This window comes from Homalodisca vitripennis, chromosome 2 (genome assembly GCF_021130785.1).
Source record: "Homalodisca vitripennis isolate AUS2020 chromosome 2, UT_GWSS_2.1, whole genome shotgun sequence".
Taxonomy (NCBI): Eukaryota; Metazoa; Arthropoda; class Insecta; order Hemiptera; family Cicadellidae; genus Homalodisca; species Homalodisca vitripennis.
Window position 1 is genome coordinate 107,503,096 of NC_060208.1, and position 22,689 is coordinate 107,525,784.

The window sequence follows — 22,689 nt, forward strand, 5'->3', positions numbered from 1 at the left end:
ATTTCAGCCCATGTTTATTTGCCCAACAAGCAATTGATTCAATGTCGTGATTGAGTAGAACCACAAAACGTGTTCAGTTCGTCAGGCGAACAGTGTACGTAAATTTATAAATCATCGGCATAAAGATGAAACTTAGAGTGCCTTATAATAGATGTGACGTCATTAATGTAAAGTGAGAACAATAGGGGCCCAAGGACAGAGCCCTGTGGAACATCCCGTGATACGGTTTTCCATTCCGATATTGTTTCCCCTTCTTTGACACATTGCTGTCGCCCAGTAAGATACGATTTGACCCAGTTAACACACCCATCGGAGAAACCATACTTCTTCAATTTGATGAGGAGAAGGGGGTAATAAACACAGTCGAAGGCTTTGGAAAAGTCGAAAAGCAGTAAAATGGTGATTAGTCTTTTGTCCATTGCCAATCTGATATCATCAGTAATTTTAATTAGGGTTGTGGTGGTGCTGTGATTAGGCCTGAATCCAGACTGCCATTTTGATAAGATGTTATAGGTATTCAGATAAGATGAAATTTGTTGATGTCCCACTCTTTCAAGGCATTTGGAGAGACAAGGGAGAATACTGATTGGACGTAGGTCATAAGGGGATTGCGGATTAGACACTTTTCTCAACGGACGAACTAAAGCATGGTTCCAGGTTAAGGGAAAGACAGATGAATTTAAAGAATAATTGAAAATGACTACTAAAGCAGGAAGAGTGATTGGCAATGTATCTTTTAGAAAGCGCACAGGTATGTCGTCAGCCCCAACTGCGTTGCTGGTCATCCTCGTAAAAGCAGCAAGCACATCAGCCTCACTCACAGGTGTGAAAGAAAACTGGCGGCCAGCAGCTTCCTGAGGAGCAGCCTCCAGCTCAAAAAATAATCGCTAGCTGCAGATATATTAACATGGATATTAATAAAGTAATCATTTATAATATTGAGGTCAAATGGAACATGTGGACTGATATTGGATTTTCCCACACCAAGGTGATTTACTCCACAGTGATTTAGTGGACTGAGGTTCTGAAAGTGTTGTGTGGTAAAATCTAACTTTGGCGTTACGGATTTGCTGCTGCGTGTGATTCCTAAGACGATTATAGGCCTCCCAATCTTGAGTGGATTTAGAACGTTTAGCTTTTCTGAAGGCGGAATCCCTTTGCTTTTGCAAATTTCTTATGAAATCATTCATCAATGGAGAGGGGGCTTTGGTTACTCTTTTAGTTATGATTGGGGCATGTTTATCAAATAAATTAGTAAGAAAAGCATTAAATTTGGTAACCATTTCGTCCACATTATTGGCAGTAGTTACTTCATGCCAGGGTAAAGCAGCAGAATGTTCTATAATGGAAATGTTGAAAAAATGTTAAAATTCCTAATTTATATTTTTAATTGTTACCAAAGAGTAGGTGAAGTTTCCCAATTAAACCTTCTTGTAAATTCATTCATTTCAAATACCGATGGTGGCACAGTTACCCACGAGTACCCACTAGATGGTATATAAATTATGAACCATTAGTATTACGAGATCGTTTATTTAATCGGTTAATTGACATTAAGACATCAATCCAAGTTTCTGAAGTGAAACTAGTTTCTTTTGAAACTTTAACCCCATGTGGGTGGAATCTCAGCGTGCCCTCACAGACAAACATCTTGAAAATATAAAGTTTGCTACAAACAGTAAAAGGCAAACTTCACAAGGAGAATATTGGGACCAACAAATCCAAGTCCTACTAAGCCAATAAACTCTACGATTTGCCAAGTCAAAGACGTTTAGCGCTGCCGCTAGGCCAATACAATAAGTCAGGTCGGTTGTTTGCTCGGCTTTTAGCAGTTTATGAATGATTCAGGGCCACCTCCGGCGGGCCGCGCTGAGTTTTAAACGTCTTTGTCACATTCTGGAATAGGTAATACAGCGTCGAGCGCCGAGTGTCGAGAGGCTCGCAGTTTGGCAACTGTCCAAACATCTCACGCTGCTATCCCTCACTTTTATAGTTGCGGCAGTTAGGTTGTCAGCACCGGGTTCAGTTGCTTCAAAAATAAAACATCCGAATGCAGGCAACGCGTGTTTGAAATATATGCATATACAAATTATATATGATTATAAATAAATTCATATTTGATCTGCGGTCACAAACTATATATATAACCTCATCTTTTTTATTGGCTGCATTAGCCACGAGTATACCGACACAGCAAATTTAAACATTAATAAGTTTTGAAATATATATTTAATCGCAGCATTCATCGGCTAAACTACGAGAGTCAGCACGATGTCAGAGAAGTGCTGGGTCAACTGACCCTCCACGAGTGACCCTAGATCTGCTGAGGAAGCCGTTATCACAGTACTGATGGCATCAGCGCTGATACCAGATGATACTTTGTATCGACACGCTTCACAAAATTATTATTCTTGAATATCATCACTTTTAATATACTTCGTAGGACGTTATTTAGAGCATGCATTAGATTAAATTTTGCACTGTTAGTTCACATCCTGCGTAGTCAAGAATATTTCTCCTTTAATACGAAAGCGCCCTTCTTTATTAATGTATGGGTTTCCTCCAACTTTTATTACCAAGGACCTTTGAAACATACGAAAACGTTCAATTTGGGGTCCAAATCAGCTATTTTTGTTCATGAGATTGAATTGACTGTTGTATGAAATCACTTTCAAGGTCTATGGATAGAAAAAGGTATGCAAAAAATCTCGCAACAAACAACATTTTTTAGAACAATAATAGTTATGAAAATAAAAAAACTAAAGCCATATTTCTACTGTATTTGTGTATCAATTTTTAGTAACAAGTATCTGATTAGTAATTAATTACAAAATTACTCCTACATTTCAGCACATACCGACAGATCTGCTCAGTTGGAAATAAGTGTTTTAGAATCAAGACCGGCAAGTTCGCAAGGATTTCCCGATCGTATCTCTCTCTATCTATCAACAATTCATACACCACCTCGCAACCGTTCCTATCATTGTCACAATACAATGTGGAGAACATGAATATTCAATAAATTGTCAACACACATTGAGCCGAGACCCCGGGGGGCCACCGAGTGCTGCGCCCTGGCGGCGGAGTGCTCAACTAATTGACACTACAAGATTTAGCATTGATACCTGAGTGACGGGTGTAGACATTTCTGCATGCTTTGTTGGCTTTGCCTTTGCACAGCAATACAACAAAGAAATACACCTACAGTACTTTTAAAGGTTTCTGATAAGAGAAGATAAACAATGAATAAAATAATTAAGATAACCGAAATAACACGATTTATAGAAGTTTAGAATATTAAATACAGGTAGGTATAAGTTGAGCTATTTGATTTTAAAAGACAGTTACATTGGCACATATAATGATTCAAAAATGAGTTTTTCTAGATGTACCCGTCTAACGCCACCCCCTCCCTCTGTAAAGATAATATGGACTACTTTGGTGATACACAATTTTTGACAAAAACATGATAGTTTCATTATTAGAACTTAATATTAGTATTACTATATTTTTATCAGTTGAAAATAAAAACACTTCGATTCTCTTTGAACCTAAAGCATTCAAAGGGAACTACACTTTTAACATCAAAGTGAAAAATATGAAACGAATTAAGATTGATACTCAATTCTTATCAACTCGAGCGCTATCGTAACTAACGATCTAAGTATACTGCCATCGTCGTTGATAACTGCTCAATATACGATAGTGATATCTTCGGTGGTATTAGGAGATTACGATAAGATAAAGCTAAACTTGATACCAACATTTTTAATTTGGTTTTAATAAAAATACTACTTAAAATGGATGATACAATATAATAGTAATAACATGTTTTAACATTCATACAAATTGTATTTTAACTACAACAGTATTAATTATGTATTTCCTTTGAAGCTACCCAATACGTGGTCATAATATTTTTTAATAATATTGCACCCGTCCTATTCTACCCTTTAGTATGAATATATTTAAATGTATCATTTTAAAATTTGTTATTCATTTTACTTAAAGCACCAAAGTAAAGAGAGTAAAGTATATTCAAACTGTACTAATATTCATTTTCTGTATTTAGGCGAGTTTCTGTAACAACGAATAAAGAAATAAAACAATCAATAAACTATGCTGGATTATGCTTATTATCCGACGAATTTGTGTGAGACATTTTTACTGTAATACAGAAATTGAAATATGTTCATTAGAAAATCACGAAATTACGAGTATGATACTTACAAAACAGGCAGCTTCATATTGTTTACGATGTGAGACTCTTCTAATAAATAAAGATATAACGGAAAAAACCGATTTAAACAAAAGTATTTAATAACAAATATGACACAATTTTAGGTGTTTCTTTTGTTTGTTTTTAAATAACCACTGTTATTGGTGTAAAATATCATATTGCGGGGTCGTAGTATATACAGTAGTTTATATGTAAAGTACGTATTAGACAGAAACTCAGCAGTGTAGTTCGTTACTCCTGACAAGTATAAGTTATTATATCTGACACCTGTAAATGGTAGAATCACGTCCATCACAGTCGCGGTTTATCGGCAGTTACACAACCGGTACCGTAACAATCGGAGACGATGTCCGAGGCAATGGCTCCCGTGGCGGTGTTACACAACACGGCACTTCTGGTTATGACGAGTGAAAAACTAACTCGACATCATCGCCCTCTGGAGGATCGCTCTACCTTCTTTCATTCATTCAGCCCTCAGAGAACGTCGCCTCATTTTATAGGCGTTTGGTCACAAAAGCTGTTTTATTTTATGTAAATTGTCTTTACAATAACAGAAGTCTTTAGGTTTATGATCGCATTTATGCACGTACTGACTCAAATGCACAGTTTCCAGCTCGCTCCCCATTCGTGATCGTGTTCTCTGTGGCTTGCATTAATCAAACAGCAAGTAGACACACACAATTTATTCAGTCATGAAGCTTCCTACACCTTAAAACATTTCAAAACACTTGTTTTTGGCTAATATAACTCTCGGTTACATACAGTTTTGGGAATTAATTCATAGCATTAATGTTCTTTAAGAATCATTAAAATTGCAATTTTAAAAGACTGTCATTTCATGAAGCCAGTACAACGAATCAAATAAAAAATGTTTAATAGAGAATGATACAATTTGTAATCAATTGAAGTGTTTTCTTAAGAATCCAGTTGTTTTTTTATTTCTGTAGGAACCTCTCTGAAAAGGATATTATAAAAGTTATAAGAATCATAAGTACACGGCTATTCTATCAAAATCTAGATGTTTTCTTGTGGGTTTCAGTCAGCAACAGGACTATCCAGAACATTCCAGACAGGGCCGCTCAGAGGGCGGGGCGACCTGGGCAACAGCTCAGGGCGCCGTGGGCAGAAAGGCACTAGTGGCTTGGGAATAGTTTTTTTTCTTTTCTTTAGGAATTTATGTTAAATCTATAACTTTTTCTGTATTGTCCTCAGGTTTAATTTAATAGAAATTATAATTTTATTCATAAGTAGCTTTATTTATTTGTTAACATCTTTATATAACATATTATCGTAAACGGAAATCTTTAATATACAATATATACTATAAATAAATATTTTAGTAAAACTGATTACTCATACTTCAAAATACATATTAAATGTATCAAAGTTTGTACTGTAATACCTCTTTGTTCCGAATAACTATGTAATTATCAAGTGTTTTTACCAATGTCAGATATACTAAAAAATAGAATGATTGAATCATTCATAAGAAACCGTTGTTACTGAAAATGGTGAGGCACATTGAATTGTTAAAAACATTGAGGCACTTTGTTAGAATCAAATAAAACTTCTATGAGGCCCAAAATCTTAGAGGCGGCCCTGATTCTAGACCACACACAATTTCACACAAATAATGATCTCAAAGTGGGGTTTCAGAATGTAAAGAATACTCACGCTCATTGTAGAAAGCGTAATGAAATCCAATGCAATAACAAACTGTTCGTGAGTTATGCAATTTTATGAAGAAAAACACAAAGAAGGGCCGAGAGACAACGGAATAATTCCTGATTAACTTCGTTTTTTTTTACCAGAGATACAACAAGAGGAGCAAAAAGACACAACAAATGATCGAACTAGGATTACGAACTATTTACTTATCAGCCAAGAGCCGCACCAGAGCGTAACAACCTGTAATTCTGATCTCCATCCGAGGTTGAAAACTTCAGTTATCCGATTCAAGGGCTAGTCGGGACGTAATGTCTCATTTAAAACCAATTCCTGAAAATCCTAGACTCCAACCATTATCAAACTTCTAACTTGAAGTAACTGGATTGCAAAAGCAGAAAATACACAACGCCTAAATTTCTAATGGGATTATTTTTCAGAGGTTCTGAAACTTTTAACCTAAAATGAACCTTTATATTCTAGAAATTACGTATGGGCCTTTTTTATTCTCTTTGGACAAGAAGCTTATAAATTGCACTTAGCCCTAGAAGAACGTTAGCGCTGATTCCTGAGTGACAGGATATTTAGGATGGGTAAGGTTTGGGGTAGGGGCCGCCTCCTATCGAGATCTATGAGGAAGAATTAGAGCACTAACCTCTAAGTTCTCTAAGTCATGTCCCCCTGGAAGAAGGGGTGGCCAGCTCTGAACCAGCCTCTCCAGTCAAAGCAGACAGAGGGTGGCACACCCTTGTTGAGGATAGCCTCTGATACTCAGGTAACGAACCCCACCAACTCCAACAGTCATTTCCTGCAGTAGATTAGACCTATCGAATTTCCTTTGCATCCCAGAATCTCGACATAAGCGGTTAGTAATGTGCCGCTCCTGGACATCCATAATATTACCCCAACTTTAAGAGACACATCGGGGTTAGCTGTGCTCAGAGTGGTAGGTTCAACTGGAAGGTTAAACCAGCTAGAAGTGATCCCTGTTGGGTATATAGGCCTTACTCAACGTTTCTATACAGTGACAATGTTTTTTTTTTTTTCAGAATAAAACATGGTAAACTATATATCTGTATATGAAAATTAAGCAAAATTTCTACACCTATCAACAACTCAAAATAATGGGAAGACTAAGCATAAACAATTGGTAAAGATCTAGAGATAATATGTGAAGTTATCTTCGTTGTAACATCGGATTGGGTTTACCACGAGATAAGAACGTGTAGGTTACTTTATATGAAATGTTACAAACTTGTTTCATTGTTTGAGGTCATCTACTACTCTAGGGCAAGTCTGCAAACATTCCTGCTAATTTCCTTTCAATGGTCTGTAGTAGAAGGTGTAAACGAGGGTAATATTTCTGGATCAAGAACTACATTTTAGCATTTTTTAAATTTAACAATAGTTACTGTAAGAGAAAGTAGGTTCCAATTCAACAAATACTAATCCTAGATATAGAGCGGGTGAGTCTTCATACGAAATTAATTTTTGTTGATTATTTAAAATAAAGCTACCATCGGAATAGGAAGGAACAAAATTATTTATCTCCCGTGGAAGTTTCATGAATGGATGACATCGAGCTTGTAGACGAAATGGATCACAAAGAACAATATTATTTAGTTAATCGTTTTAAAAAGTCATGATTTATTCCAAATGCTAAATTCTTTCTGTTCAAAAATACTTTATATTATGTTACTTTGCTCTAAGGTCTGTTCGGAAGATATGATCTGCTTGCACCTAATATACAAGACCATACAGAACTTTCACACACATTCTCTATATCATAAAATTGTTATTGCCTAACAATGATATACGAATACTTCATGATTGATACAGATAGATAACATGAAATATTATAACATCTTTTTGACTTTTCAATATTATTATTAATGATTAAAAATGTGATTAAACTTACTGTTTTAAGCGTGGGACTACACGTGGGAAAGGCCAATATCTGCTGCGGTTCTTGAGAATATGGTATGTAATAATATTTGTTAGGGCCTAAATCCATCACTTTATATTTCATCGTTAGGTAGGGGGTAAGAATTTCGATATCTTTTTTTAATATTATATATTAACGGCATAGCGTACTCGGCCGAGATACGATTGAATAAAAAAGTATGCCTTGATTATTTAACCGCACCTTATTATTTGACACGTTTTATAATGCAGCAATTATGTACGGTAACACAAACAATAAATACAAAGTTTGTTTTTTAGATAAATTGCATAACCTTTCCGAAGAAACACGCCAACCTGGAGATAAAACAATCCCTGGACTTAAGCTTATCCAAAATAGGTTATCTCATTAACCAAGAAGGTAATGTATTATCACAACATTATCAATATTGGGATCACTATCCAAACCTTGGATCGCCGCTTCTGAACCGGTCACAACTCTCATCTTTCCCAAAATCAACTATTTGTGTTTATTTACGTTTTAAAACAGAAAACGTATGGAGTGTGATGAGAATACTAAGCAGTGAGGTTCTCTCATCCTCACACATCATCCCCGGTCCTCCAACTGGCCAAAGGCACCTGGACCTGCAGAGTGCCCAACCATGAGTCCGAGCATGAATGTCTTAGTTAAACCCTAGTACCGTCGACTACAGCACTCATTAAAGCTCATAGACAATATTCAACTGTATGCAACAACGTTTGTACGGTGCTTCCTACCTTCCTTTCGTACTGTCTGTAGCAGATAAATTAGTAACGAAATGTATGAATTAACACAAAACTACTTACTTAGCCTCCAGGTGGTAAACCTCCTTGAAGGTCAGTTTGTTCTGCTCATCCTCCCATCCTTGGCGATTCCTGCCGATCACTTCCTTGCTGGCATCATCTAAGTCCTTCTTCCTCAGGATGGCCTCCAGATCCTCGAACCCGTCGTGTTCTTCTAGCACGGCCACTGACTCTTGCTCGGTGAGGGTGGACCCTCCGACAGTCTCTTCCTTCTTCGGGGGGTACTTCCCTATCACGTACTGTTGGGGGTTAGCCGCGTACCTGAGCCGACCGTGAGAGGGTGCCAGGTGCTGACCGCTCATCCCCAGGTCCAGCTGGAGGTCGACGACCAACGCGAGGGTGAAGAGGACGACCGAGACGGACGCACCGATCACAAATCTTTCCCGCAACTTCATCCCGGCGGAAGCACAAACATAGGACTGAACCCTCCCGCCAGCGCGTCTACTGCCGCCGCAGCTACCTCTCTGGTTCTGTTGCACTAGAACAGCTGATCGTCTCTGACATTGCGGGGAGGGGGGAGGGGGGGAGAGTTTGTCTTTTCCCCTCCCGCCGCCGCCAGGCCGCCCCCCCACCAGTTCAGTTACTCATCCTCCTCCTCCACCACCACCCTCGCATCCACTCACTGTCCGTTCTTATCAGTCTTAATTGTCTTGAAACCGTAGGTGGCAGACGGCGCGGGTGTGCCTTACCTCTTCTTTTTCTTCTTCCTGGAAAAAGGAACCCAATTAGTGAACAGTAAAGGATACTTAAATAGAAACTAAAAATACAATGGGGTAGGTGTAGTTTATGGATTTAGTGTTTGATTCTTCTGTAGACAGAGAGCGAAATTATATCAGATAATAATATTTACATTCACAACATAGCAATACGGGAATATATCTGATTAAGAGTAATAACACATTTTTTAACAAGGCATAGCAAAATACAGAGGGAGGGCGTTTGGGATTTTTAGTATTTGATTGACATATTTTTGTTCACATAAAACAAGGCTTTGTAGTTAGTATTCTCATAGACATTTCTTATGGCTGTATGTAAGCTTGATATTCCACCGATTGCCTAATTAGTGTTAATGTTTATTTTACTTTCTCACGTCAGTAACACTGCTAATATTTACGAGAAGGTTCACAAATTAAAGTGGACTGTTTTGTGAAGGAATAACACTTTTCAGTTTATCAGTCTTATTACAGTATTTAATAACACCAATTTACAAAAAGATACATTTGAAAATTCATTTGCAAATTATTTTATTTCTTTGTCAATGGCCACATATTAGGTAAAACAATAGGAGGAGGGCTAAATACAAGTATTCTCATATTTAGTGCGGTATCTGTCTGGGGAAATACATGATATACGAGATTTTAACGTGCTGTATACAATTAAAATACTTCTGCTTTTAATAAAAAAAAGGAAAAGTGTCTGCTGAAACTATTTGAACAATATTAAGCAAATAAAAAAAAATATTTGAAGTTGTAAGAAATTGTTTGAAGTATACAAAACCCCACTCGTTCCATGATTCTGTCTCAAATGACTTGTCAGTCGGCAGTGGCGATGGAGATAGCTGAAAGTGAGGTCTTGTCGCTGCTTCACCACGGAAACTATCGTCATCATCGATCATCATTCCAAGAATCCTAACAATCGTTGGTATAATTATAAAAATAGCACAAATGATATTCATATAGTTTTGCTTTAAATAAATTATATATCTCAGTTATAGTCATGATATAGCAAAATAAGTCACGTCATTTTCTGAATGAGCTCTTAAAGCTTGAAATAAAAAATTAAATTGTATTACATTTTAATCTTTACCTTACATTTATGAATTTAAGAATGTTGTGTTATAGACCTAATAGATTATTAAAATTATTTTTGTAGTGAATATTACTGTTTGATAGTATTTCGAAACGTTTTAGTGAAGAATGCGTAAAAATATCAAATCAGATAAAACCTTAAATTTATAACAAGACGAAGGGTATACGATATATATTTATATACGTTAAATTTGTATAAGTAATATATATATCCTCATATATATATATATATATATATATATATATATATATATATATATATATTCACATATATTATATTTGAGCGATAAACAAGGCAAAATTAACTATGACACAAAAATACTAAAACAGGAGTTCATTATATATATATATATACAGGGTTCTGAGAAGCGTATTCTGTTAAAATACATCTATAGTGGGTTTTATAGTTTTTATTTTTTTATAAATTTATAGGAAAAGTTAGATATTAACTTTGCCTTTGATACATTATAGTACTGATTAATAACTGCATGCTTAATGTTTGTTTGTAGTACACTTAAAAATACATCTATAGTGGGTTTTATAGTTTTCATTTTTTTTATAAATTTATAGTATAAGTTAGATATTAACTTTGCCTTTGATACATTATAGTACTGATTAATAACTGCATGCTTAATGTTTGTTTGTAGTACACTTAAAAATACATCTATAGTGGGTTTTATAGTTTTCATTTTTTTTATAAATTAATAGTAAAAGTTAGATATTAACTTTGCCTTTGATACATTATAGTACTGATTAATAACTGCATGCTTAATGTTTGTTTGTAGTACACTTAAAAATACATCTATAGTGGGTTTTATAGTTTTCATTTTTTTTATAAATTTATAGTATAAGTTAGATATTAACTTTGCCTTTGATACATTATAGTACTGATTAATAACTGCATGCTTAATGTTTGTTTGTAGTACACTTAAAAATACATCTATAGGGGGTTTTATAGTTTTCATTTTTTTATAAATTTATAGTAAAAGTTAGATATTAACTTTGCCTTTGATACATTATAGTACTGATTAATAACTGCATGCTCAATGTTTGTTTGTAGTACACTTAAAAATACATCTATAGTGGATTTTATAGATTTATTTTTTTATAAATTTATAGTAAAAGTTAGATATTAACTTTGCCTTTGATACATTATAGTACTGATTAATAACTGCATGCTCAATGTTTGTTTGTAGTACACTTAAAAATACATATATAGTGGATTTTATAGATTTATTTTTTTATAAATTTATAGTAAAAGTTAGATATTAACTTTGCCTTTGATACATTTTAGTACTGATTAATAACTGCATGCTTAATGTTTGTTTGTAGTACACTTAAAAATACTTCTATAGTGGGTTTTATAGATTTTATTTTTTTATAAATTTATAGTAAAAGTTAGATATTAACTTTGCCTTTGATACATTATAGTACTGATTAATAACTGCATGCTCAATGTTTGTTTGTAGTACACTTAAAAATAAATCTATAGTGGGTTTTATAGATTTATTTTTTTACAAATTTATAGTAAAAGTTAGATATTAACTTTGCCTTTGATACATTTTAGTACTGATTAATAACTGCATGCTTAATGTTTGTTTGTAGTACACTTAAAAATACATCTATAGGGGGTTTTATAGTTTTCATTTTTTTATAAATTTATAGTAAAAGTTAGATATTAACTTTGCCTTTGATACATTATAGTACTGATTAATAACTGCATGCTCAATGTTTGTTTGTAGTACACTTAAAAATACATCTATAGTGGATTTTATAGATTTATTTTTTTATAAATTTATAGTAAAAGTTAGATATTAACTTTGCCTTTGATACATTTTAGTACTGATTAATAACTGCATGCTTAATGTTTGTTTGTAGTACACTTAAAAATACATCTATAGTGGATTTTATAGATATATTTTTTTATAAATTTATAGTAAAAGTTAGATATTAACTTTGCCTTTGATACATTTTAGTACTGATTAATAACTGCATGCTTAATGTTTGTTTGTAGTACACTTAAAAATACATCTATAGGGGGTTTTATAGTTTTCATTTTTTTATAAATTTATAGTAAAAGTTAGATATTAACTTTGCCTTTGATACATTATAGTACTGATTAATAACTGCATGCTCAGTGTTTGTTTGTAGTACACTTAAAAATACATCTATAGTGGATTTTATAGATTTATTTTTTTATAAATTTATAGTAAAAGTTAGATATTAACTTTGCCTTTGATACATTATAGTACTGATTAATAACTGCATGCTCAATGTTTGTTTGTAGTACACTTAAAAATACATATATAGTGGATTTTATAGATTTATTTTTTTATAAAATAATAGTAAAAGTTAGATATTAACTTTGACTTTGATACATTTTAGTACTGATTAATAACTGCATGCTTAATGTTTGTTTGTAGTACACTTAAAAATACTTCTATAGTGGGTTTTATAGATTTTATTTTTTTATAAATTTATAGTAAAAGTTAGGTATTAACTTTGCCTTTGATACATTATAGTACTGATTAATAACTGCATGCTTAATGTTTGTTTGTAGTACACTTAAAAATAAATCTATAGTGGGTTTTATAGATTTTTTTCTTTATAAATTTATAGTAAAAGTTAGATATTAACTTTGCCTTTGATACATTTTAGTACTGATTAATAACTGCATGCTTAATGTTTGTTTGTAGTACACTTAAAAATACATCTATAGGGGGTTTTATAGTTTTCATTTTTTTATAAATTTATAGTAAAAGTTAGATATTAACTTTGCCTTTGATACATTATAGTACTGATTAATAACTGCATGCTCAATGTTTGTTTGTAGTACACTTAAAAATACATCTATAGTGGGTTTTATAGATTTATTTTTTTATAAATTTATAGTAAAAGTTAGATATTAACTTTGCCTTTGATACATTTTAGTACTGATTAATAACTGCATGCTTAATGTTTGTTTGTAGTACACTTAAAAATACATCTATAGGGGGTTTTATAGTTTTCATTTTTTTATAAATTTATAGTAAAAGTTAGATATTAACTTTGCCTTTGATACATTATAGTACTGATTAATAACTGCATGCTCAATGTTTGTTTGTAGTACACTTAAAAATACATCTATAGTGGATTTTATAGATTTATTTTTTTATAAATTTATAGTAAAAGTTAGATATTAACTTTGCCTTTGATACATTATAGTACTGATTAATAACTGCATGCTCAATGTTTGTTTGTAGTACACTTAAAAATACATATACAGGGTGATTCATGAAGTTCTCCCCCCACTTCTACAGCACATTGTACTAGTAAAAATAATGAAGAAATGTTATATAAACATAGGTCCGAAAACGCTTCGTTAGCTTGTTACAGCTAGCGAAAGATTTCGCCTGAATTCCTGGGTAAAGAGTAAAATAAAGCCATACTGAACTTTTGGAAAAGTTAATTAAGTAAGAAATATCGTGGATTCTTATGTATTTTTACCTGATAAAGCTAATAAAATAGGTTTCAGAACTGTACCTGTAGTAGTTTTTGAGGGATTCAGGGTTAAATGCAAAAAATTGGGGCACGAAACAATGTTTTTTTTAAGTTTGATGTACAATAACTTTGTTAAATTGGTAATAAATACATAAAATCAACAAACATTAATTGTAGAGAATTTAATTCTGAGAAAATTGATATAATCAAAGTCTAAAATAAAACAGAAATAAGTACCAAAAAATCGATTTTATTCAGTATAATACATTACTAGTTTTAAGCAAAATTAATCAGGTTGGGCCAACCGTACGCACCTTTTTGTAATAGATATTCGAAAATGAGGCCATCATGATCAATACATTTTGCAGCACGTTTGTGTATTGCTTTTTTGCGTTTCTTAATTTTTCAGGACTTCCCTGTATCTGCACAGCCGAATCCATAATACGGGCAATTAATTCATCACGAGAATTCACTTTTGTCTTGTATACAATGTCTTTCATCCATCCCCAGATGCAATAATCCAATGAAGATAGATCTGGTGATCTTGGTGGCCAAGGGTGAGGCCCTCCACGACCAATCCAGTGTCCAGGAAATTGATGATTTAAGTAAGCAGAAACGGCACGTGAAAAGTGGGGAGGTGTTCCGTCATGCCGGAAATACAAATTTTGTCTGAGATGTAAAGGAACATTCTCTAACAGCTGCGGCAACTCTTCTTGAAGGAAATGCAAATAGAACTCAGCATTTAGGCGTCCAGGTAATATGAAAGGTCCAAACAGCCGATTGTGCAAAAGGCCACACCAGACATTGACGCTAAATCGGTGTTGAAAGTTCTGTTCCACTACCTCATGTGGATTTTCTTCTGCCCATAAGTGTTCATTGTGCAAGTTATTGACACCATCCCGAGTGAATTGTGCCTCATCCGTAAACAAAATACACTTGTAGAGTTGATTATTAATATTCAAAAAGTTGCAAAACTCCAAGCGAAGCGGACCATACCCTAGCTGTAGATGTTGAACCTTTTGTTTATGAAACGGATAAAATTTGTTTCGATTAAGTGACCTCCACACCGTTGACTGCGAAACTCCTATCCGCCTAGAAATACGTCATGTACTTACACCTGGACAGCGATGAACAGCATTAATAACAATATCATCATCAAGTTGGACAGCTCGTTCATAATTGGTTCTAGTACTTGGTAGTGATCCTGTTTCCCAAAGAGTACGAAAAGTTCCTGAAATTGTTTTGGTATCTGGAATCCTCCTATTAGGGTAACGTAGTTCATATTCTTCTACAGCAGCTCTAGCATTACCATTACAGTAACCCAAAATAAAAACCATATCAGCGTATTCCTCTGATGTAAATAAGTAAGGCATTTTTTCGCTGAATAAACAATCGAATTATAACTCACAGAAAAATTGCATTTAATAACACGATTCACAGAACCCGATCTCCTGCTGTAGCTTGCAAAACACCACTAATACACAGTTCTAACGTAACAGTACAGAATACCATTGTTGATCAGCTGTTATTCGTGCGTTACCAACTTAGAAATTAATAAAACAAAAAACTGCATTTCGATGATTAGTTAACAATAATGGGAAAATGTTTGCTTAATTTATTTTCGAACATTTGATGTAAATTTTTATTTAAAAAAAATACAACGTAATAAAACATGATATTTTTATTTACAAACAAATTTATTTAACAGTTAATCTTGTTTTCTCAATTTATCTCATCATTAAGGAACAAACATTTTGTTTTTGTTTTATTTTAAGTAAATACCGTACGGTATTTCTTTACAGCTAGTAATGTGTTATACTGAATAAAATCGATTTTTTGGTACTTATTTCTGTTTTATTTTAGACTTTGATTATATCAATTTTCTCAGAATTAAATTCTCTACAATTAATGTTTGTTGATTTTATGTATTTATTACCAATTTAACAAAGTTATTGTACATCAAACTTAAAAAAAACATTGTTTCGTGCCCCAATTTTTTGCATTTAACCCTTAATCCCTCAAAAACTACTACAGGTACAGTTCTGAAACCTATTTTATTAGCTTTATCAGGTAAAAATACATAAGAATCCACGATATTTCTTACTTAATTAACCTTTCCAAAAGTTCAGTATGGCTTTATTTTACTCTTTACCCAGGAATTCAGGCGAAATCTTTCGCTAGCTGTAACAAGCTAACGAAGCGTTTTCGGACCTATGTTTATATAACATTTTTTCATTATTTTTACTAGTACAATGTGCTGTAGAAGTGGGGGGAGAACTTCATGAATCACCCTGTATAGTGGATTTTATAGATTTATTTTTTTATAAATTTATAGTAAAAGTTAGATATTAACTTTGCCTTTGATACATGTTAGTACTGATTAATAACTGCATGCTTAATGTTTTTTTGTAGTACACTTAAAAATACATCTATAGTGGATTTTATAGATTTATTTTTTTATAAATTTATAGTAAAAGTTAGATATTAACTTTGCCTTTGATACATTTTAGTACTGATTAATAACTGCATGCTTAATGTTTGTTTGTAGTACACTTAAAAATACATCTATAGTGGGTTTTATAGATTGTATTTTTTTATAAATTTATAGTAAAAGTTAGATATTAACTTTGCCTTTGATACATGTTAGTACTGATTAATAACTGCATGCTTAATGTTTTTTTGTAGTACACTTAAAAATACATCTATAGTGGATTTTATAGATTTATTTTTTTATAAATTTATAGTAAAAGTTAGATATTAACTTTGCCTTTGATACATTTTAGTACTGATTAATAACTGCATGCTTAATGTTTGTTTTGTAGTACACTTAAAAATACATCTATAGTGGGTTTTATAGATTTTATTTTTGTATAAATTTATAGTAAAAGTTAGATATTAACTTTGCCTTTGATACATTATAGTACTGATTAATAACTGCATGCTTAATGTTTGTTTGTAGTACACTTAAAAATACATCTATAGTGGGTTTTATAGATTTTATTTTTGTATAAATTTATAGTAAAAGTTAGATATTAACTTTGCCTTTGATACATTATAGTACTGATTAATAACTGCATGCTTAATGTTTGTTTGTAGTACACTTAAAAATACATCTATGGTGGGTTTTATAGTTTTTATACTATATATATATATATATATATATATATATATATATATATATATATATATATATATATATATTCACATATATATTTGAGCGAGAAACAAAGCAAAATTAACTATGACACAAAAATACTAAAACAGGAGTTCATTACAATGGCCATAAGTATACAATTTTTTAATTTTAGTCATATTGACTAAGTGAACATTGGCGTCGGAAATAAAATTCACTCGAACAAGAAGTGCTCATACACGTACAAAGCCTAAGAAATTGAGTGCGAAACCGCGGGTAACTGCTAGTTAAGACATAAAATGCGTGATGTATTGAACTACAATTTATACAATATTAACATTATATTGCTTATTTTAATTCAATTTTTAATTAGTAAATATTACTGTACCATTTATTGTTGATGAAAACTGCGTTTGTGTTCGAGTTACTTATTGGATTCAAACACAGAAAAAGAATTTCTTAAAATTAGTTACAAAAATAATTAGTTTCATTGCAAGGTGGAATAGTTGTATTAAGAATAAGTATAGTAAATTAGTAAAGAAATTATACGAATGCTATTAAAATATACTGTATTTTGACAGGACTTGAGAGTGATATTTAGTGATAATAGTAAAACCTACATTTCTTTAAGAGTTATGTACACATATCAATATTAACATAGACTATTAACAATTCCTAATCTATATATTTCAATGTCCTCTGTACACAAAAATATGTCCAAACACAACGCAACGGTTCTTCAGCGTGATCTTACACTGTTATCCTATAGTACAGCCCAGACTATGCAGAAAATTGTTAATCTGAAGTGTGACTTGGATAAAACTTTATTTGATACATAAATATTTACTATACGCATGTTAGTGTTACTCTTAAGTATGTTACTGTATACTTAATTTAACTACTTATCAATATATCTGTTTCAAAATGTTCTACGCATTTAGGTTGATATATAAGCCTGTAAAATACATACTATTTCCGTAGTGTTACAAATATTTCAGAGCGCCCATTTTAAAAAGTTGGCAGAAACATCACGATGCTGTACGCCGGTGATCGTTCTGCCTATATGAAGGCACAACATGTCTCGTTAACTATCCTTTACATAAATATTGATACTATAATTAATTATTATAATTTACAGTTAGATAATAAGTTGCGCTTGCAGATTATAAGTTCTAAAAAGCTAAATATTTAATTTATATTCTTAGATTTTGAGCTAACGTCCACTTACAGTTATTCGCATTAATTAAAGCTCAATATTCTGTAATATAATGGGCGTAGTTGCCATGTTACTTCATAACAACAAGCCTAAATCTTAATACACTCGCTCGTTTTTGCTCCTAGAGCTTTGAGTGATATATCATTATAAGTAGGCTATAAGATATTTTCACATGTAAGTCCAATGTTATAAACGGTTATACCAAATAAAGGAAGAACATAAATATTTGATGTTTAGGATGAAAAACTTAAAGCAGTGTAGGGTATATATTTTAATAGCAGTAGTTTAAATCAATGCGAATCTCCCCCCAATTATACCCTATACGGTTGCTCATGATCTCAGCCGTGGTTCTTACACTCTTTTATTTCTAAACACTACATCTGTTTATATGTATTTCTCCTTGGTAATAAAAGTTTAGCAATACATACTAATTAAATCTAACCATGTACTAACCATGTACCGACTGTTAACAATGTCAGCTTCTCAACTCCCTCGTTTATGACACGAATTTCTATGGGTTTCGAGCTCATTTCTCCTTGTGGAAAACACGGTTACTGAAAATTTTGACGAGTCTGCTGCCCAACCCCCTTGCCAACACAAAATATACCTCTGGGTTTCGGAAAATCCCTGGCGAATCGAATTGGTGACACTTTCAAAGTAACCAATATCTTTAGTTATTCGTCTTCTTTTTGGAAGTAACAAAAAAAGTAGTAGCAGAACAATAACAATAACAGTGTATAAGATTATTCAACTGATTGCAACATTTTAAGTAACCTACGTTATTTTACTTGGACGCATTTATATATTTTTTAACTGTAAATATAATAAGTAAAATAAAATTTTAAAAAAATATTTAGAATATGATAAATATAACTTGACTACTTTGTTTGTCTTTGTATACGTATTATCATATATGGTGGTGCGGTACTACTAAAGGGAAAAACCAGTTCATGCCTCCTTTGACAGAGAGAATTTTGACTCGACACTATCATGTCGGCTCCACTGTCTGATGTAGCCCGGAACCGGTTTACGGCAAGAACAGACGCGCCGGAAACTGAAGTCGGCGAAGGGCAGTCTGCAACTTCCGTTTACAGTTACAGCTTACACAGTGAGCGACCTTTGACTGCATGTATTTCGACGTATTCTGAAGCGGGCGCCGACGTTGTGTGAACTGTCACATCTCTATGTCGCATCCCCCCCCCCCCCCCAATATATATAATAATGGGATTTCCAACTGTTTTCAACAATTGAGTTATTACTTTCTCAGTTGTTTCACTAAAACTGAATCTTAAAACAAGCAGATCATATCTCAGATGAAATCTGTCCCTTTACTGAAGTAAACTGTACTAGAGTAGTAAACACCCTTTAATTCTGTTGTTTATCAACCGTTAGTAACACATAAGTACGGTAATACAAATTTTTGTCTTTATACAATATTCTTTAAAAATTATTCGGTTTTCTTTAAAATTTTTAAATTATCAAAGACATTTCTTTCTGCACAGAATAACATCCTAATTAGGCATACAAACACTCAATAATATTAAAACGCCGTAGCTTTATTAAAAACCCAGACAGACTGACAGGCTTTAAACTAAGGTCTGTGAAGTTATCTACCCAAAATAGACTACCCATATTTTTTATGTCTACAGTAAAATATCAGTTATTTTCTGATAGTTCACAATTTAAAAAGTTAGTAATATTAAGCATTTCCAACCCTAATTCAATAGGTAAGCCGACTTTACAGCTGAAATGCAGCTTAACCATATAACCACATAGCTCCATTTCGTGGGAGTGCTCCTTTCTCGCACATGCCAGTGGTCCACGAGGACAGACAGAATAAGGCTTAAAAATCTCTCCTTAAAGAAATACATTTTATGCATGTAATACTTTGTTTCTCGTTACTTCCTATACGTGTTTAGGAAAAATCACTAAATCGCTAGCGGTACCCATTTTACAAAATACTCCTAAAACTAGTTCAACCGTTTGTTTAAGTTTGATTTGATTTTTAGTTTTTGTTGTTTAAATTGTTATTATGCAAACTGTGTAAATAAATTTACTAATTCATCTACATACAAAATTCAATGTAACAACATGGAAAGCCCTTATAATCGCTTTCCAGAAACAGAAGGGTTGGCAAACTAAGTAGGGTTGGCCCCAGTTCAAGGAAGCGTTTACCCAAGTCTGAAACTTTGAAAGAGTGGGATTTCCAGAATAGTCATTTTAAGATTTGAACATGTTTATACTAGAACAGCGGATGCATTTTATTGAATGTTAGAGGCATTACGTGCCATTGAACATATTAGTCAAAAGGAGCGCTGCTGTTGTGTCCAGCCAGGGATGCTCCTTCTCAGAAACATGCGTCCACGAAAGTTCACAAGTTTTAACTACATAATATCAAAGCAAGACCAGCAACCAGTTGTGACCGCGACTGTGTCTTGTGTTTGGAACACAAAAACATATCATCCATAGTTAGTTACTAGGTAAGTGGACACTTTTTATCATTTCTTAGATTATTACCAGACTGTTTTCTTGTTAATGTAGATCTATAATATACAAACTAATCGTGTTTATGAATCATTTTCGACAGATTGTTTTTCATCCCTTTCTGAAGGCATAATTATAGTTTTTATCAAGGCACATTATTTGTACCTATAAATTGCTGTAGATATAAGATAATTATTTTTTAAATATTTTAATTGATAATTCGTTTTTTTTATTTCATTGAGGTAAAACATATTACCATACATAATGTATAAATAATAAAAATGTGAGCTTAAAAAGACTGAAATTTATTTTCTTTATATTAATAAACGCAGAAATAAAAAACTAAGTATTAATTTTACTCCTGTTATTATGTCTCTACTACTTAGATTATGGTTAACTTTAAACTTCTGTGTGTATAATTCTTTACCAGAGAGTGGGGTACATTTCCTCAAATTAGAAACGGTTGTAACCAATTTTGAAGAAACATTAAACTGCAAATTATTCATATTAAAATTACATATACATTATAGCAAAACAAGCTGCAACGCTAGTCCGTTAAACAGTGAACAACGATGTGGTACAACGCTATTAGTACTATCTTTATTGTTATTGAAAGTTGCTATTTTAACACGTTTTTCCTACTGTGTGTCGAGTCGCCGCTGATACAGGAGATTAAACGATAATGGTGCTCAGAAGCACTTACAGGGTGGTGAAATCGGATTTGGTTGGGATCTTTTGATAATTGAAAAATTGTTAAGAATAATTCTTTTAAGATAAGTTTCCTGAGGACAATAAAAGCAAATATTTTATCTAACTACGAGGATTCTAAGTGTGTAAAGTATGTACATAGGTTATACCTTCAGGAAGTGATATGTTTTCAACAAAAACTTTCTCGCGGAAATTACTTTACGTTATAAATATTTTTTAAACAACACGTAATTTTCCAGTCTAACGACATATATACTGTAAAATATTTATACTTGTCTCAAACAAATTTTCTTTAGACCTGATTTTAATAAACTTATAAATGCTACTTCAAATTCCTACAACTCCTCGTGGAATAATTCTTTTGTCTTCATAGAGGTACTTTACATGGCTTTAACCAGAATTTTGTTTACGAACACAAAACATTATTTCAGTCGAAAATCGATTGCACCAACTTAAAGTAACATAATATAAAGTAAATAAACATACTTTTATACTAACATTAAGCTTTAAATGGTCCATATTTATAATTATATTTTTATAAGGAACTATCACGAGAAAGATTTAAGTTTTGTGTTTGTATCCACACGATATCCCGAGAACGAACTGACCTGTAGTTAAAACATTTAGCACGAAGCTTCATTTCTACACTATGAGGAACATCGAGTTCGATGATGGTTGATGTCACTTCTCTGAATTTGCTGAGCAGATCAAGTACAATATGACATTTTTAAATATAATATTTTTTGGGTTGGTAGGTAGGCCTTTCACTATGTTCTATCGTGTTCTTCAATACTCCGCTGTATCAGTTTGTAGTTAGACAAGGCAGAGTTATGAGTAAATTGATTGATTTATGAAAAAAATATTTGTGTACGTTAAATGTTTTACTGAAAAGTTACTAAAGGACGTTTACTTTTTAAACCAAAAAATTAAAAACCGATTTTATCAAGTTCTCTTTTTTAATAATTTTAATAATTTCTTTTCTGTTCAGAGAACTGTGGCGCCTGGAGTTCGCGAGGGCAGGAGTCACCGCTCTCCTGAGCCCATCCATGTCTCTCGTGACGTAATCCAGCCACTTGAAGGTCGGAGATCAGACGACCATCACGATTATCTAAGCGACCCAGGTGTGGAGGGAATTACTGGACGGGAAGAACTTGTCTGTGTGTGACTCCTGGCGTCGTGTTGGATAATAATATCACTTTCTCCGGTCACG

General features: G+C 32.8%; 1 protein-coding gene across 1 annotated transcript in view; it reads right to left on the bottom strand.

The window, feature by feature from the left end:
* Positions 1–22,689, bottom strand: part of LOC124354531 (extracellular serine/threonine protein CG31145) — a 198,426-nt gene that overhangs the window by 86,669 nt on the left and 89,068 nt on the right. Inside the window, exon 4 of the mRNA XM_046805058.1 lies at positions 8,654–9,357. Coding sequence (XP_046661014.1) covers positions 8,654–9,045 — 392 coding nt within the window. The 5' untranslated portion in view covers positions 9,046–9,357. The remainder of the gene's footprint in view (positions 1–8,653; positions 9,358–22,689) is intronic.